The following is a 16,379-nucleotide window of genomic DNA, read 5'->3' on the forward strand; positions in this document are numbered from 1 at the left end:
AGCAAACATTACAAAAGCAACTCACCTGGAAATCCTGATCATCGATTCCAAATCTCTCCCGCAGGTTTCGGAAAACCATCGGGCAGTACTCCTTAAACTTGAAATGGCTCGGCATGTTTTCTCTGAAACAGCATATTGTGGAATAAAGCTCACATATACAAAGGGATCACCACACTTGAATCTCCCACCATCTAGTTCTACCAATAGCCAAAGAAGTGCTTAGAGTTCCCTACCCATAGAGGGCACAGAGGGACTTGTGACAACCAACTGCAGCTGACCCTGAGCAACACATGGGTGCTGACCCCCCACACATGCAGTTGAATATCAATATATAACCTTTGACTCCCCACAAAACTTAACTACTAATAGCCTATGCTTGACCATAAGCCTTACTGATAACATAGTCAATTAACGCATAATTGTGTATGTTATATGTATTATATACTATATTCTCACAATTAAATACGCTAGAGAAAAAAAAAAGTTATTAAAATCATAAGGAAGAGAAAACACATTACGGTACTGTATGTATTTATTTTAAAACTCCACCTATAAATGGGCCCACGTAATTCAAACCCCTATTGTGAACGTCCACTGTACAACCCACGGTAAGATCCAGGGGACAGAAGGGACAGACTGATCACATTTGTGTCCTCTCACCACCTAGGAGCAATCGGCGTATATGACCTTTTTTATCCTGACCACCTTCTACAGCTGCTTTCCCAAGGAAAAGTAGGTGCAAAGGGAAGGTACCTTGCTGACCCAAATGGTAAAGGAAAAACAAAACTGTGGGGAGTTAGGGAAAGGCAGCAGAGCAAGCTACAAACAGCGCCCCCACAGGAGTCTCCATTACTTGCTGATACAAGTTTACAGAACAAGACTCTCTCATTTCCTGAACAACCTATTTCGTTTTATATATATTTCACATTCAAATTCACATAGTACAAGTCCTTTCAAAGGGTCAACTTCTAAACAGTAGTTTGAGAAGAATTAACACATGAGCTTCATGTTAGAACAATTGTTCCTCATGTAGGAGGGATTTCTTTGAGGCTCATTCTATTCCTTTAAAATTGCTTCCTCTTTTGTGTTCTCTCTCTCTCTCTCTCTCTCTCTCTCTCTCTCGCTCTCTCTCTCTCTCTCTCTCTCTCTCTCTCTCTCTCTCTCCCCATCTCTCTCTCACACACACACCTCATTGTGGTAGTTTGCACACCAAATTATAGTAATTTGTACATGTGTCAGTTTTCAACCACCCGCCTGACTGTGAACCCTATGAGAGCGGGGCCATTTCTTATACATCCCTGTATCTCTGTCTCTCAGTGGACTTCCTAACACATATAGTGCTCCCTAACGACGTGTACAATGACATTCAAATGAAGGAGAAGTCTCAATGCCCAACATGGCATCCAGATATGTTTTATGAAAATGCACCTTAATTCTTTATTGTTCTATGAAGTTGTCATTTCTGTTCGTAAAGTAATCATTAGGAGAGTTTTGTGTAAGATAGATGAGGTCCATAGCTGTTAAAAAAATCCTAGCACTTTACAGCTTGAAGCATTTAAATTGTAATGAGAATATCACTTTTAACATATAAGATATTCATAGAGAACAATATGCCATATGGTAAAGGGATATTACCCAAGAGGGCCTGCTGTCGCTTTTCTGAAAATGACAGATGGTTATGTTTATCACAGGATTAACCTCATCAGCAAAACTTTACTCCCACCCATTGAAAAATAATGTGATTATAGAAATTCACAAAAAAACATACTCTTGGCAGCCATATCAGTTCTAGAAAAGATTGTATTTGTACTTACTTGTTAAAAAGGTGATTGTCCACCTTTATCTTTGAGTAGGCTTTGAAGTCATCTGGCATCAACATCACAGGGATTTGAACATGGCTCAGTTCATTGATCTAGAAAAATATAAAATAAATGGCACAGGTTATTACTCTCTAGGTGGGAAGTGCTTGGAACTTTCAGCCCAGCCCACTAACCTCAGGGATGGGGAAGGGGGATGCTGGAGAAGAAGAAGCACTACAAAAACTCTTGAACAAGAGTGGATGAGCTTCCGTGTAGGTGAAGGCATGCCAGGAGGGTGGTGCACCCCAGAGCCATGGGGACAGAAACTCCTGGGCTCTGCACCCTTCTGGGCCTTGCCCTATGTACCTCTTCATCTGGATTCTTTATAATATTCTTTATGATAAACTGGTAGTTGTGAATAAACGTTTCTCCATGAACCACTCTAGCAAGTTAATTGAACCCGAGGACACTGTCTTGGGAATCTCCAATTTATAGCTGGTCAGTAAGAACCACAAGAAACAACCTGGACTTGCGATTGTCCTCTGGAGTCTTATAGGATGGAACCCTTAACCTGTGAAATCTGATGCTATCTCCTAGAAGATAGTGTCAGAATTGAGTTAATTGCTTCCTGGTGTTGGAAAAATCACACGTCAAATATATATGGTGTGTGTGTGTGTGTGTGTGTGTGTGTGTGTGTGTATTCATCAAAACTCTTTCAAAAAAGGCAGCACAATAAAAGCTTTTTCATATAAACTGAGAACTTACCTAAAACAGACCTCACTTAAGGAACTTATAAACTTTCACAGCATATTACATATTTACACTCCAACAATACACTTCAGAAAAAAAGTAAATATATGTGTGGAACATCTGAGATACAAACAAATAAACAGTAAACAAATAAACTGGTGAATATGCAGATAAACATAAGTAAACACTGCCTATATAAATAATAATGCTTAATTTATGGGATTAAAAAGGACAGAAATAAACACTTAATAGCAACAGCGTGTAAGTTGGGAAACAGAAGAACAGAGTTACAGTGTTCAGGTATTGTTTAGGAGAGTTAAGATGTTTACTTTCTTTTTTAAAAATTTTTCCATTACAGTTAATGTCCAACATTATTTTACATTAGTTTTGGGTGTACAAGATGTTAACTTTAGACTAAGTATTAAGGTAAAATTTTGGAGGCAAACATGAAAATAATAGAAATTGTACCTCCACATAACTAGAAGAGAACAAATAGTAAGAATACAAATAAAACCTATTTTTTTTAAAAAAATAAATCAAGTAAGAAAAAAAAAAGCACGCAAAAGTGGAACAAATATAAAGCAAATGATAGAAACAAATCTGGATCTATATATAATTACAATAAGTATAAATAGACTAGCAGTTAAAAATAAAAATTGTCAAAATGAATTAAGGAAAAGAAAAAATTTACTAAGTAGTACTAAAATTATTGAAAAGATAGTTTAACATTACTAATATTAGATACACTGTGCAATAACTCTGAGGCAAAAGCATTATTAAGGATAAAGAAGGTCTGTACATAATGATAAAAGGTTCAGTTAGCAAGGTAGATAGGATTCATATTTTATAAGTACCTAATTAGCTTGAAAACAGAGCAAACATTATTCAGACCCCTGGGAGAATGGACAATCCATCATTACAGAGAAAGTTTTGAATATGCATTCATCGATAGTTCAGATAGATAAAAAGTTAAGAATATTTGCTGTACACCTGTTATTGCCAAATATTCTTCTAGTTGCTTCAGATACTTTGTTGAACAAAACAGATTAAGGTGCCTGTCCTCCTGGAGCTTATATTTTTGTGGGAAGAGTCAGAAAATAAAACAATAAACTTAGTAAACTCTGTTAGAAGTAAATTATTCACTATGTTAGAAAGCTATGGAAAAAAGAATAAAAGGGCTAGGAAATGTCTCTCAGTGCATGGGTTGGGGGGGTGTCACTGGGATATTTAAAATAGGATGGGTTAGGGTAGGTCAAAGGTAGAAAGAGATAGGGATTTAGCATGCCAGTGCAGAGGCCCTAGGGTAGGGGGCATGCCTGGTCTGCTTGGAACAAGGAGACCAGTGTGGTTGGAGCCAATTAGTGTGGGGAGAAATAGTAAGAACTGAGATCAGAGAGTTAAGTGAAAGCGGGTCCTGTATACCTTGCAGATCACTGGAAAGACTGGCTTTTCCTCCCAGCGATATGGGTGCTATCACAGGTTCTGGGTGATAGAATGTTGCTATCACTTAACTTTGCGTTTAAAAAGATTCCTTGGCGGTGGGGGAGGGGAGTGGTGAGGGGTATAGTGGGCATAAGTAAAGAAGTAGGGAGACCAGTATTAATAAGTAGTAGTAGTATAGTGAAGGAATAATCAACTTCATATTGCTTTCACTAAATTACTAATCGTAGTACTAGGAACTGTAGCAATAGCTTCTTTTGACCAGAAAACAGTATGGCTAGGAGTCAGATTCTGCATCTATTTTGAAAGTACAGCCAACATGATTTCCTATAGTAGTGAATGTGAGATGTGAGTAAGACAGAAGCCACGACCCACTCAGAGGCTTTGGCCTGAGCAATTGGCAGGACGGGGCTGCCATCAACCCAGATGGGGAACTTCTCACTGTGTTCCTTCTCATCCTTTTGATTTTTGAAATCATGTCAAAAAAATTGCCTGTTCTAACAATTAAGTACTTTAATAATTTTTTAAAAAACTATGAAAAACATATATGCAAACTACCAGATGTTTTATAAAAATATATTGACATATTTATTTATATATTGATTAATGTAACAATTAAAACATACACTAATTAGTATATGATAAGGTTATGTTGGGTACTGCACAAATTCCCAAATCTTATGATCTGATTGGAGACCACTACGCTCATTTCCTGATCCACTTTGATTTTCGTGGGTGCTTTTGCTTTTTCTGCACAACTGCTAAGAATCCAGCTTCCTGAAGATACCATGTCATTTAAAGGAAAGTAGTACAATCTAAGTTGAAATTGTGAATTCCTCGAGCTAACAGTTTGCACAGTGTCTTACAGATGTTGAGCATTACCAAGGTGCCCTTTGAATTTTAAAATAATCTGTGGCACTCCTGTGGAATTTGCTGCAGTGCCCTAAGGCACCCTGGCAGTTTGGGAAGCACGGATATAAATGGTGGCAGATGCTTAAAACAGCAAATGATATCATCTAATTATGGAATAAGATAATACCTCAAAATGCATTGTAATGGATTCTAATCTATCACTACTTTATATTCATCCCGAAAATACCTTAATTACAACCACAAATTAATCCTTAACTCATAAATACTTATGACTGTACCAGCTTTCCCTGCAAGTGTTTTTCTTGGTATAACTATCAGCTGTATTTGTGCAAGGCCAACGTACAATTCTCTTCCTATCAAATTATTACAATAACTTAATCAGGCATCACACTTAGCCTGTTCTATACTAATTAAAATCTCCTCATGTTATGTTACATAAAAATGTATGAAATTGTCATTTAATAAAACTCTACACTAATTTAAAATCATATATTCTTGCCCATTCAGTTTACTCAAGTATCTTACAATATTAAATAATTCTCAGAATATATTTATGAAAAATTTAAATTTACATATCTTTATACTATCACTGGAATATCAAAGTTTAAATAAAAAGAGAGAACCAGAACTAAAAACCAAGTCTGTGACAAGCACAATTAGAATGAAGCTTGATGAAAATCTATTTTTCAATATTTTGTGGAAATAAAAATGTTGAAAAACATGTAAAAATGTTTACAGGGTGGTAAAGAAAAGATAAGGAGTCACTGACTTCATATTGCTTTCATTAACTTATATAGAAACTAGTTCAAGAGAACATAATAAATAATTTCTTTTATCACATCTATGCTTCAAGTGATTACTAAGAAAGCAAAATCCAATTTGGAAGTAGGGAAAGAGAAACTCTTTGAATCTTTTTTGCTTTATAGTTCCTGCTTTGAAAAATGTTCCATCTCAGCCAAGATGGAATGTGTAATCTGAGCATTTCCCGTATTGATATACACTCACCCCCATCCTTTCATGAATACAATGTGTGAGTGTCCCCTCTGGGTTGGGGACTGCTCAAACACCAGTGTTCACCCTCTTAGTGCCTACAGTCTAGAGGGGCACACACATTAACTGAAGAATTGCACACATGTAACATTCCAACAGTGACAAGTGTCAGGAGGGGGAAGGCCATCAGGCTACGAGCCAGCATGACAAAGGCATGGACTAGGGTGGTGATGACTGATGGAGGAGTTGGACTAGAGCAGGAGAAGGCAGGTGGAGAGGGGTTCCAGGAAGTAGGGTGATAGGTGCAAAGGGCCTGTGGTAGGAGGGAGCATGCCAGGGGAAATGAAAGAGGAAAGTGGTAGGAGGGCAGAAATCTGGAGGGCACGCGATGGGATGGAGCTGAGCATTAGCCTAAGAGGCCGAAGGGAGGCTCCCGGGGAACTCATGAGAGGATGCTAGTCTGGCAGGGGTGGAGGCAGCCAGCGGAGATGAAGGAAGTACATTCTAGAGATACTGAGGAGGTAAAACAAATTTGCGTGACAGGAGGGACCATGATTTTACCGAGACAGAGGGGTTTAAGAGAAGACTTCAGTTTTGAACTTGTTAAATTTGACGTGCTCCCAAGACATTTCAAGTGTTGATGTTAGGTAGGCAGTTGAACATGTGGCTCAGAAGACCCCAGGGGAGTCTGGGGAAGGGATAGAATTATGCGTATCTGTGTATAAGACATTAGTTATTTCTCAGCAGTGAAGGCGCTAGACTGGAGAGTGAACACAATGGAGGACCGGAGGGCGTAGAGTCCATCTTGGAGAACGCCAATGGTTAACAGTTGGAAGAGGAGGATGATCCAGCAAAGGAGAAAGGGAAGAACTGCGAGGGAGAACTGAAGGCACTGGGTCACCTCATGGACATGAGGGAACTGATGGGACAGACAGTGCTGAATGCTCCTGAGAAGCCAGGTGGGGTGATTGGAGACGTCCGCTGGACTGAACAAAATGGAGGTCTTTGGTGACGTTGGAGTGACGGAGCAGAGCGGTGCCCACCAGCTTGGAGTCAGCTCAGGAGAGCAGGCAAGGTGAGAGCATGCAGACGCTGTATCTGTCTAGTTTTTAAGTCTGGGCGTGAACGAGTGGAGACATGAAGAGGATGAGGATCGAGGGTGGGCCTGAGAAAGAAGAGCTTTTCTTTTCACAGCACTTCCTGAGAAAGTGGGAGGAGGGATGCAAAGCAAGCAGGAAGGGCACGGCTTGTAGACAGGTCCCCAAATGAAAGAACCTGTTATTTCAGAAAGAACATTGAAAATTAATCTATAAAATCAAAATTACTATCATATACGTACTTGTAATGACAAAAATGTATTAATAAATCGTATTTCACAGAGCAAAAGGCACAATGAAGCCCATTTGAAGCAAACATTACAAAAGCAACTCACCTGGAAATCCTGATCATCGATTCCAAATCTCTCCCGCAGGTTTCGGAAAACCATCGGGCAGTACTCCTTAAACTTGAAATGGCTCGGCATGTTTTCTCTGAAACAGCATATTGTGGAATAAAGCTCACATATACAAAGGGATCACCACACTTGAATCTCCCACCATCTAGTTCTACCAATAGCCAAAGAAGTGCTTAGAGTTCCCTACCCATAGAGGGCACAGAGGGACTTGTGACAACCAACTGCAGCTGACCCTGAGCAACACATGGGTGCTGACCCCCCACACGTGCAGTTGAATATCCACATATAACCTTTGACTCCCCACAAAACTTAACTACTAATAGCCTATGCTTGACCAGAAGCCTTACTGATAACAGTCAATTAACACATATTGTGTATGTTATATGTATTATATACTATATTCTCACAATTAAGTAAGCTAGAAAAAAGAAAATGTTATTAAAGTCATAAGGAAGAGAAAACACATTACGGTACTGTACGCATTTATTTTAAAACTCAACCTATAAATGGGCCCACGTAATTCAAACCCCTATTGTGAATGTCCACTGTACAACCCACGGTAAGATCAGGGGACAGAAGGGACAGACTGATCACATTTGTGTCCTCTCACCACCTAGGAGCAATCGACCTATATGACCTTTTTTATCCTGACCACCTTCTACAGCTGCTTTCCCAAGGAAGAGGAGGTGCAAAGGGAAGGCGCACTGCTGAGGGAAATGGTGAAGGAAAAGCAAAACTGTGGGGAGTTAGGGAAAGGCAGCAGAGCGAGCTACAAACAGCGCCTCCACAGGAGTCTCCATTAGTTGCTGATATAAGTTTACAGAACAAGATTCTCACTCCCTGAACAACCTATTTTGTTTTATATAAATATCACATTCCAAATTCACATAGAACAGATCCTTTCAAAGGGTCAACCTCTAAACAGTAGTTTGAGAAGAATTAACACACGAGCTTCATGTTAAAACAATGACCCCGTTAAGAAATTTCACAATTGGTCGTCATGTAGGAGGGATTTCTTTGAGGCTCATTCTACTCCTTCAGAATTGCTTCCTCTTTTGTGCTCTCTCTCTGTCTCTCTCTCTCTCTCTCTCTCTCTCTGTCTCTCTCTCTCTCTCTCTCTCTCTCTCTCTCTCACACACACACCTCATTGTGGTAGTTTGCACACCAAATTATAGTAATTTGTACATGTGTCAGTTTTCAACCACCCGCCTGACTGTGAACCCTATGAGAGCGGGGCCATTTCTTATACATCCCTGTATCTCTGTCTCTCAGTGGACTTCCTAACACATATAGTGCTCCCTAACGACGTGTACAATGACATTCAAATGAAGTCGAAAATTCTCAATGCCCAACATGGCATCCAGTTATGTTTTATGAAAATGCACCTTAATTCTTTATTGTTCTATGAAGTTGTCACTTCTGTTCGTAAAATAATCATTAGGAGAGTTTTGTGTAAGATAGATGAGGTCCATAGCTGCTTAAAAAATCCTAGCACTTTACAGCTTGAAACATTTAAATTGTAATGAGAATATCACTTTTAACATATAAGATATTCATAGAGAACAATATGCCATATGGCAAAAGGATATTACCCAAGAGGGCCTGCTGTCGCTTTTCTGAAAATGACAGACGGTTATGTTTATCACAGGATTAACTTCATCAGCAAAACTTTACTCCCACCCATTGAAAAAGAATGTGATTATAGAAATTCACAAAAATCATACTCTTGGCAGCCATATCAGTTCTAGAAAAGGTTGTATTTGTACTTACTTGTTAAAAAGGTGATTATACACCTTTTCTTTGAGTAGGCTTGAAGTCATCTGGCATCAACATCACAGGGATTTGAATATGGCTCACTTCATTCATCTAGAAAAATATAAAATAAATGGCACAGGTTATTACTCTCTAGGTGGGAAGTGCTTGGAACTTTCAGCCCAGCCCACTAACCTCAGGGATGGGGAAGGGGGATGCTGGAGAAGAAGAAGCACTACAAAAACTCTTGAACAAGAGTGGATGAGCTTCCGTGTAGGTGAAGGCATGCCAGGAGGGTGGTGCACCCCAGAGCCATGGGGACAGAAACTCCTGGGCTCTGCACCCTTCTGGGCCTTGCCCTATGTACCTCTTCATCTGGATTCTTTATAATATTCTTTATGATAAACTGGTAGTTGTGAATAAACGTTTCTCCATAAGCCACTCTAGCAAGTTAATTGAACCCGAGGACACTGTCTTGGGAACCTCCAATTTATAGCTGGTCAGTAAGAACCACAAGAAATAACCTGGACTTAAGATTTGAAGATTGGCCTCTGAAGAGTCTTATGGGAAGGATCCCTTAACCTGTGGGATCTGATGCTATCTCCTGGAAGACAGCGTCACAGTTGAGTTAATTGCTTCGTGGTGTTGGAAAAAACACATGTCAAATATATATGGTGTGTGTGTGTGTGTGTGTGTGTGTGTGTGTGTGTGTGTGTGTATTCATCAAAACTCTTTCAAAAAAAGGCAGCACAATAAAAGCTTTTTCATATAAACTGAGAACTTACCTAAAACAGACCTCACTTAAGGAACTTATAAACTTTCACAGCATATTACATATTTACACTCCAACAATACACTTCAGAAAAAAAGTAAATATATGTGTGGAACATCTGAGATACAAACAAATAAACAGTAAACAAATAAACTGGTGAATATGCAGATAAACATAAGTAAACACTGCCTATATAAATAATAATGCTTAATTTATGGGATTAAAAAGGACAGAAATAAACACTTAATAGCAACAGCGTGTAAGTTGGGAAACAGAAGAACAGAGTTACAGTGTTCAGGTATTGTTTAGGAGAGTTAAGATGTTTACTTTCTTTTTTAAAAATTTTTCCATTACAGTTAATGTCCAACATTATTTTACATTAGTTTTGGGTGTACAAGATGTTAACTTTAGACTAAGTATTAAGGTAAAATTTTGGAGGCAAACATGAAAATAATAGAAATTGTACCTCCACATAACTAGAAGAGAACAAATAGTAAGAATACAAATAAAACCTATTTTTTTAAAAAAAATAAATCAAGTAAGAAAAAAAAAAAAAGCACGCAAAAGTGGAACAAATATAAAGCAAATGATAGAAACAAATCTGGATCTATATATAATTACAATAAGTATAAATAGACTAGCAGTTAAAAATAAAAATTGTCAAAATGAATTAAGGAAAAGAAAAAATTTACTAAGTAGTACTAAAATTATTGAAAAGATAGTTTAACATTACTAATATTAGATACACTGTGCAATAACTCTGAGGCAAAAGCATTATTAAGGATAAAGAAGGTCTGTACATAATGATAAAAGGTTCAGTTAGCAAGGTAGATAGGATTCATATTTTATAAGTACCTAATTAGCTTGAAAAAAGAGCAAACATTATTCAGACCCCTGGGAGAATGGACAATCCATCATTACAGAGAAAGTTTTGAATATGCATTCATCGATAGTTCAGATAGATAAAAAGTTAAGAATATTTGCTGTACACCTGTTATTGCCAAATATTCTTCTAGTTGCTTCAGATACTTTGTTGAACAAAACAGATTAAGGTGCCTGTCCTCCTGGAGCTTATATTTTTGTGGGAAGAGTCAGAAAATAAAACAATAAACTTAGTAAACTCTGTTAGAAGTAAATTATTCACTATGTTAGAAAGCTATGGAAAAAAGAATAAAAGGGCTAGGAAATGTCTCTCAGTGCATGGGTTGGGGGGGTGTCACTGGGATATTTAAAATAGGATGGGTTAGGGTAGGTCAAAGGTAGAAAGAGATAGGGATTTAGCATGCCAGTGCAGAGGCCCTAGGGTAGGGGGCATGCCTGGTCTGCTTGGAACAAGGAGACCAGTGTGGTTGGAGCCAATTAGTGTGGGGAGAAATAGTAAGAACTGAGATCAGAGAGTTAAGTGAAAGCGGGTCCTGTATACCTTGCAGATCACTGGAAAGACTGGCTTTTCCTCCCAGCGATATGGGTGCTATCACAGGTTCTGGGTGATAGAATGTTGCTATCACTTAACTTTGCGTTTAAAAAGATTCCTTGGCGGTGGGGGAGGGGGGAGTGGTGAGGGGTATAGTGGGCATAAGTAAAGAAGTAGGGAGACCAGTATTAATAAGTAGTAGTAGTATAGTGAAGGAATAATCAACTTCATATTGCTTTCACTAAATTACTAATCGTAGTACTAGGAACTGTAGCAATAGCTTCTTTTGACCAGAAAACAGTATGGCTAGGAGTCAGATTCTGCATGTATTTTGAAAGTACAGCCAACATGATTTCCTATAGTAGTGAATGTGAGATGTGAGTAAGACAGAAGCCACGACCCACTCAGAGGCTTTGGCCTGAGCAATTGGCAGGACGGGGCTGCCATCAACCCAGATGGGGAACTTCTCACTGTGTTCCTTCTCATCCTTTTGATTTTTGAAATCATGTCAAAAAAATTGCCTGTTCTAACAATTAAGTACTTTAATAATTTTTTAAAAAACTATGAAAAACATATATGCAAACTACCAGATGTTTTATAAAAATATATTGACATATTTATTTATATATTGATTAATATAACAATTAAAACATACACTAATTAGTATATGATAAGGTTATGTTGGGTACTGCACAAATTCCCAAATCTTATGATCTGATTGGAGACCACTACGCTCATTTCCTGATCCACTTTGATTTTCGTGGGTGCTTTTGCTTTTTCTGCACAACTGCTAAGAATCCAGCTTCCTGAAGATACCATGTCATTTAAAGGAAAGTAGTACAATCTAAGTTGAAATTGTGAATTCCCTCGAGCTAACAGTTTGCACAGTGTCTTACAGATGTTGAGCATTACCAAGGTGCCCTTTGAATTTTAAAATAATCTGTGGCACTCCTGTGGAATTTGCTGCAGTGCCCTAAGGCACCCTGGCAGTTTGGGAAGCACGGATATAAATGGTGGCAGATGCTTAAAACAGCAAATGATATCATCTAATTATGGAATAAGATAATACCTCAAAATGCATTGTAATGGATTCTAATCTATCACTATTTTATATTCATCCCGAAAATACCTTAATTACAACCACAAATTAATCCTTAACTCATAAATACTTATGACTGTACCAGCTTTCCCTGCAAGTGTTTTTCTTGGTATAACTATCAGCTGTATTTGTGCAAGGCCAACGTACAATTCTCTTCCTATCAAATTATTACAATAACTTAATCAGGCATCACACTTAGCCTGTTCTATACTAATTAAAATCTCCTCATGTTATGTTACATAAAAATGTATGAAATTGTCATTTAATAAAACTCTACACTAATTTAAAATCATATATTCTTGCCCATTCAGTTTACTCAAGTATCTTACAATATTAAATAATTCTCAGAATATATTTATGAAAAATTTAAATTTACATATCTTTATACTATCACTGGAATATCAAAGTTTAAATAAAAAGAGAGAACCAGAACTAAAAACCAAGTCTGTGACAAGCACAATTAGAATGAAGCTTGATGAAAATCTATTTTTCAATATTTTGTGGAAATAAAAATGTTGAAAAACATGTAAAAATGTTTACAGGGTGGTAAAGAAAAGATAAGGAGTCACTGACTTCATATTGCTTTCATTAACTTATATAGAAACTAGCTCAAGAGAACATAATAAATAATTTCTTTTATCACATCTATGCTTCAAGTGATTACTAAGAAAGCAAAATCCAATTTGGAAGTAGGGAAAGAGAAACTCTTTGAATCTTTTTTGCTTTATAGTTCCTGCTTTGAAAAATGTTCCATCTCAGCCAAGATGGAATGTGTAATCTGAGCATTTCCCGTATTGATATACACTCACCCCCATCCTTTCATGAACACAATGTGTGAGTGTCCCCTCTGGGTTGGGGACTGCTCAAACACCAGTGTTCACCCTCTTAGTGCCTACAGTCTAGAGGGGCACACACATTAACTGAAGAATTGCACACATGTAACATTCCAACAGTGACAAGTGTCAGGAGGGGGAAGGCCATCAGGCTACGAGCCAGCATGACAAAGGCATGGACTAGGGTGGTGATGACTGATGGAGGAGTTGGACTAGAGCAGGAGAAGGCAGGTGGAGAGGGGTTCCAGGAAGTAGGGTGATAGGTGCAAAGGGCCTGTGGTAGGAGGGAGCATGCCAGGGGAAATGAAAGAGGAAAGTGGTAGGAGGGCAGAAATCTGGAGGGCACGCGATGGGATGGAGCTGAGCATTAGCCTAAGAGGCCGAAGGGAGGCTCCCGGGGAACTCATGAGAGGATGCTAGTCTGGCAGGGGTGGAGGCAGCCAGCGGAGATGAAGGAAGTACATTCTAGAGATACTGAGGAGGTAAAACAAATTTGCGTGACAGGAGGGACCATGATTTTACCGAGACAGAGGGGTTTAAGAGAAGACTTCAGTTTTGAACTTGTTAAATTTGACGTGCTCCCAAGACATTTCAAGTGTTGATGTTAGGTAGGCAGTTGAACATGTGGCTCAGAAGACCCCAGGGGAGTCTGGGGAAGGGATAGAATTATGCGTATCTGTGTATAAGACATTAGTTATTTCTCAGCAGTGAAGGCGCTAGATTGGAGAGTGAACACAATGGAGGACCGGAGGGCGTAGAGTCCATCTTGGAGAACGCCAATGGTTAACAGTTGGAAGAGGAGGATGATCCAGCAAAGGAGAAAGGGAAGAACTGCGAGGGAGAACTGAAGGCACTGGGTCACCTCATGGACATGAGGGAACTGATGGGACAGACAGTGCTGAATGCTCCTGAGAAGCCAGGTGGGGTGATTGGAGACGTCCGCTGGACTGAACAAAATGGAGGTCTTTGGTGACGTTGGAGTGACGGAGCAGAGCGGTGCCCACCAGCTTGGAGTCAGCTCAGGAGAGCAGGCAAGGTGAGAGCATGCAGACGCTGTATCTGTCTAGTTTTTAAGTCTGGACGTGAACGAGAGTGGAGACATGAAGAGGATGAGGATCGAGGGTGGGCCTGAGAAAGAAGAGCTTTTCTTTTCACAGCACTTCCTGAGAAAGTGGGAGGGGAGGGGATGCAAAGCAAGCAGGAAGGGCACGGCTCTGGGGAGGCAGCTCTTCTTTCAGCACAGGGAAAAGGGACAGGCATTGTGCACGAGAAAAAAAGGGGCAGAATCTGACTGAGGGAAGACAGCAGTTCCAGTTCACTGGCTCCAATTCTCTCTGGGAAGTTGGAGCCACGGCCATGCGCTGGGAGTGAGAGGTAGGCTGGGTGGTTCAGAGGCTTAGAGAGAACACAGAGAACTTGAAAAGTGACTGCACAATGTGGGAGAACAAGCTGGAAGAAACAAATAAGGCTGGGATTTGGGACAGAGGTGGGATGGTGAATTTATAGGAGTGACATTCCAGGAGAGTCAGGCTCAGGGTGCAGGTGCAGAGGCCAGGATGGTTGGGGTCAGATTTGAGGTTTTTGCTAGTTGAGTGTGCCATAAAGAGCAATGGAATTAATTCCAGGATAATCACTTGGAAATGGAAATTCAATACAAAATACTATTCCTGACCATAAAGAGTTTTCCCCTATATTTGATGGGCCAGCACATACACAAAGTGAAATACGAAGCAGCATAAGATAGTAAGTGCCACAGGTACTCAGCAGGGAGCCCACTGTAACAGGGCAAGGGCTTCTGGAAGAGGTGAAACCCATGTGGCTCTTGTCAGGTGGAGAGATGTGACTCGTGTTTCATTTAAATATCTGGAAAGCACACACATTTAGTTATTTCTACAAGTCCCACCTTCAAAAAATCAGAGTACCCAGGAAGTAGAGAATGTCTGGCCCTTGTTACTAGAGGAGAAAAGAGGTGAAAAATCAAAGATGATTACGCTCACACCTTAATTTACAGGGAGTTACAGGTGATGAAATTAAAAGAGAACCTTAAAGATTCTACAGTCTTATTTTCTCATTCTGCAGATTACAGTGTATTCTGATATATCTATACCGTTATAATTGAACAGTAGTTTGATACAAAGTTATATAAGCTACTTCACCAGCACTTTATCTTTCTTCCACTGCCTTTCATTCACAATGGCTTCACATTTCCTTTGGGTTTCTCTCCCCCACCCTTCCAAATTATTCCCCCAAACCTCTTGGTCAGGTGAGTAGCTAGAGTTCATGACATGTAAGTGAACACTTCACCAACCAGAGGTTAAAGAAACTTTTTATTAGTAAACAGTATTTTTCAATAGTGTATCCATGAGCGCCTATATTATTTTTGCTATAAACATGTTTTATTTTGCTGTATATGGGGGCTCACCAGTCATTCATCAGTTTTACCAAAGTGTGTTAATTATGGTGCTGCCCAATAAATTAAAAGCCATTTAACTTCCTGGATAAATCTCTCCTTTAGCCTATTACATGGACATCACACAAACTGGAATGTATCCTTGTCTCTAGTTCACATTCATGAGTGATGCAGGTAATGACAATGATCCATCATCTTGAAAAAGGTTGAGTTAATACTATTTGTTAATTTCTATATTCCACATAGGGCTATGGGTTTTGAACTTTATGATTTCAGGACAAATTTCTTTAATTTCAAAGTCTTCAATTTGAGGAAATTTTAATTTATTAGGCTGGCATTTTACCTCGCCTAATCATTCTATATGGCCCACCTCAAAATTGCTAAACTAACAGTAGTTTATCATCATTAGTTTACATCTGTTATTATCAGTATTTTAACAAACAGTTTATACTTTTCTTTGTCTTTCTTTATAGATAATTACATAGGAAACACACAAACACAAATATATATATTTATATAAACTACATAATATTCATGAAAGGAAACAAAACAATTTGTGTTAATCATTACTACTTTGAAGAAAAGAATAACTCACCCCACCACAGGAATAAGCGTGCATCATGAAATCCAAATACCTTTTAATTTATGGAGATAAAAGTGCTTTTGGAGTTTATTAAAACTGTATTAGGTTAATTAAACAATAAACTGAAAGCACTACTTCTGTTTTTAAGGCCACATTTAAGGTTCCCTCCGGTTGCAAATATTTAACGAACTCTCACAACAAAGTGTAATAC

General features: G+C 38.9%; 1 protein-coding gene across 2 annotated transcripts in view; it reads right to left on the reverse strand.

The window, feature by feature from the left end:
- Nucleotides 1-16,379, reverse strand: part of PIP4K2A (phosphatidylinositol-5-phosphate 4-kinase type 2 alpha) — a 127,352-nt gene that overhangs the window by 33,158 nt on the left and 77,815 nt on the right. For both annotated transcript variants that reach the window (XM_074324890.1, XM_074324889.1), the window contains exons 2-3: nt 1,815-1,912; nt 26-122 (exon numbers count right to left, since the gene is read on the reverse strand). In XM_074324890.1, the coding sequence (XP_074180991.1) occupies nt 26-122; nt 1,815-1,912 (195 nt within the window). The remainder of the gene's footprint in view (nt 1-25; nt 123-1,814; nt 1,913-16,379) is intronic.

The sequence above is a fragment of the Rhinolophus sinicus genome, linkage group LG02, assembly GCF_036562045.2.
Source record: "Rhinolophus sinicus isolate RSC01 linkage group LG02, ASM3656204v1, whole genome shotgun sequence".
Taxonomy (NCBI): domain Eukaryota; kingdom Metazoa; phylum Chordata; class Mammalia; order Chiroptera; family Rhinolophidae; genus Rhinolophus; species Rhinolophus sinicus.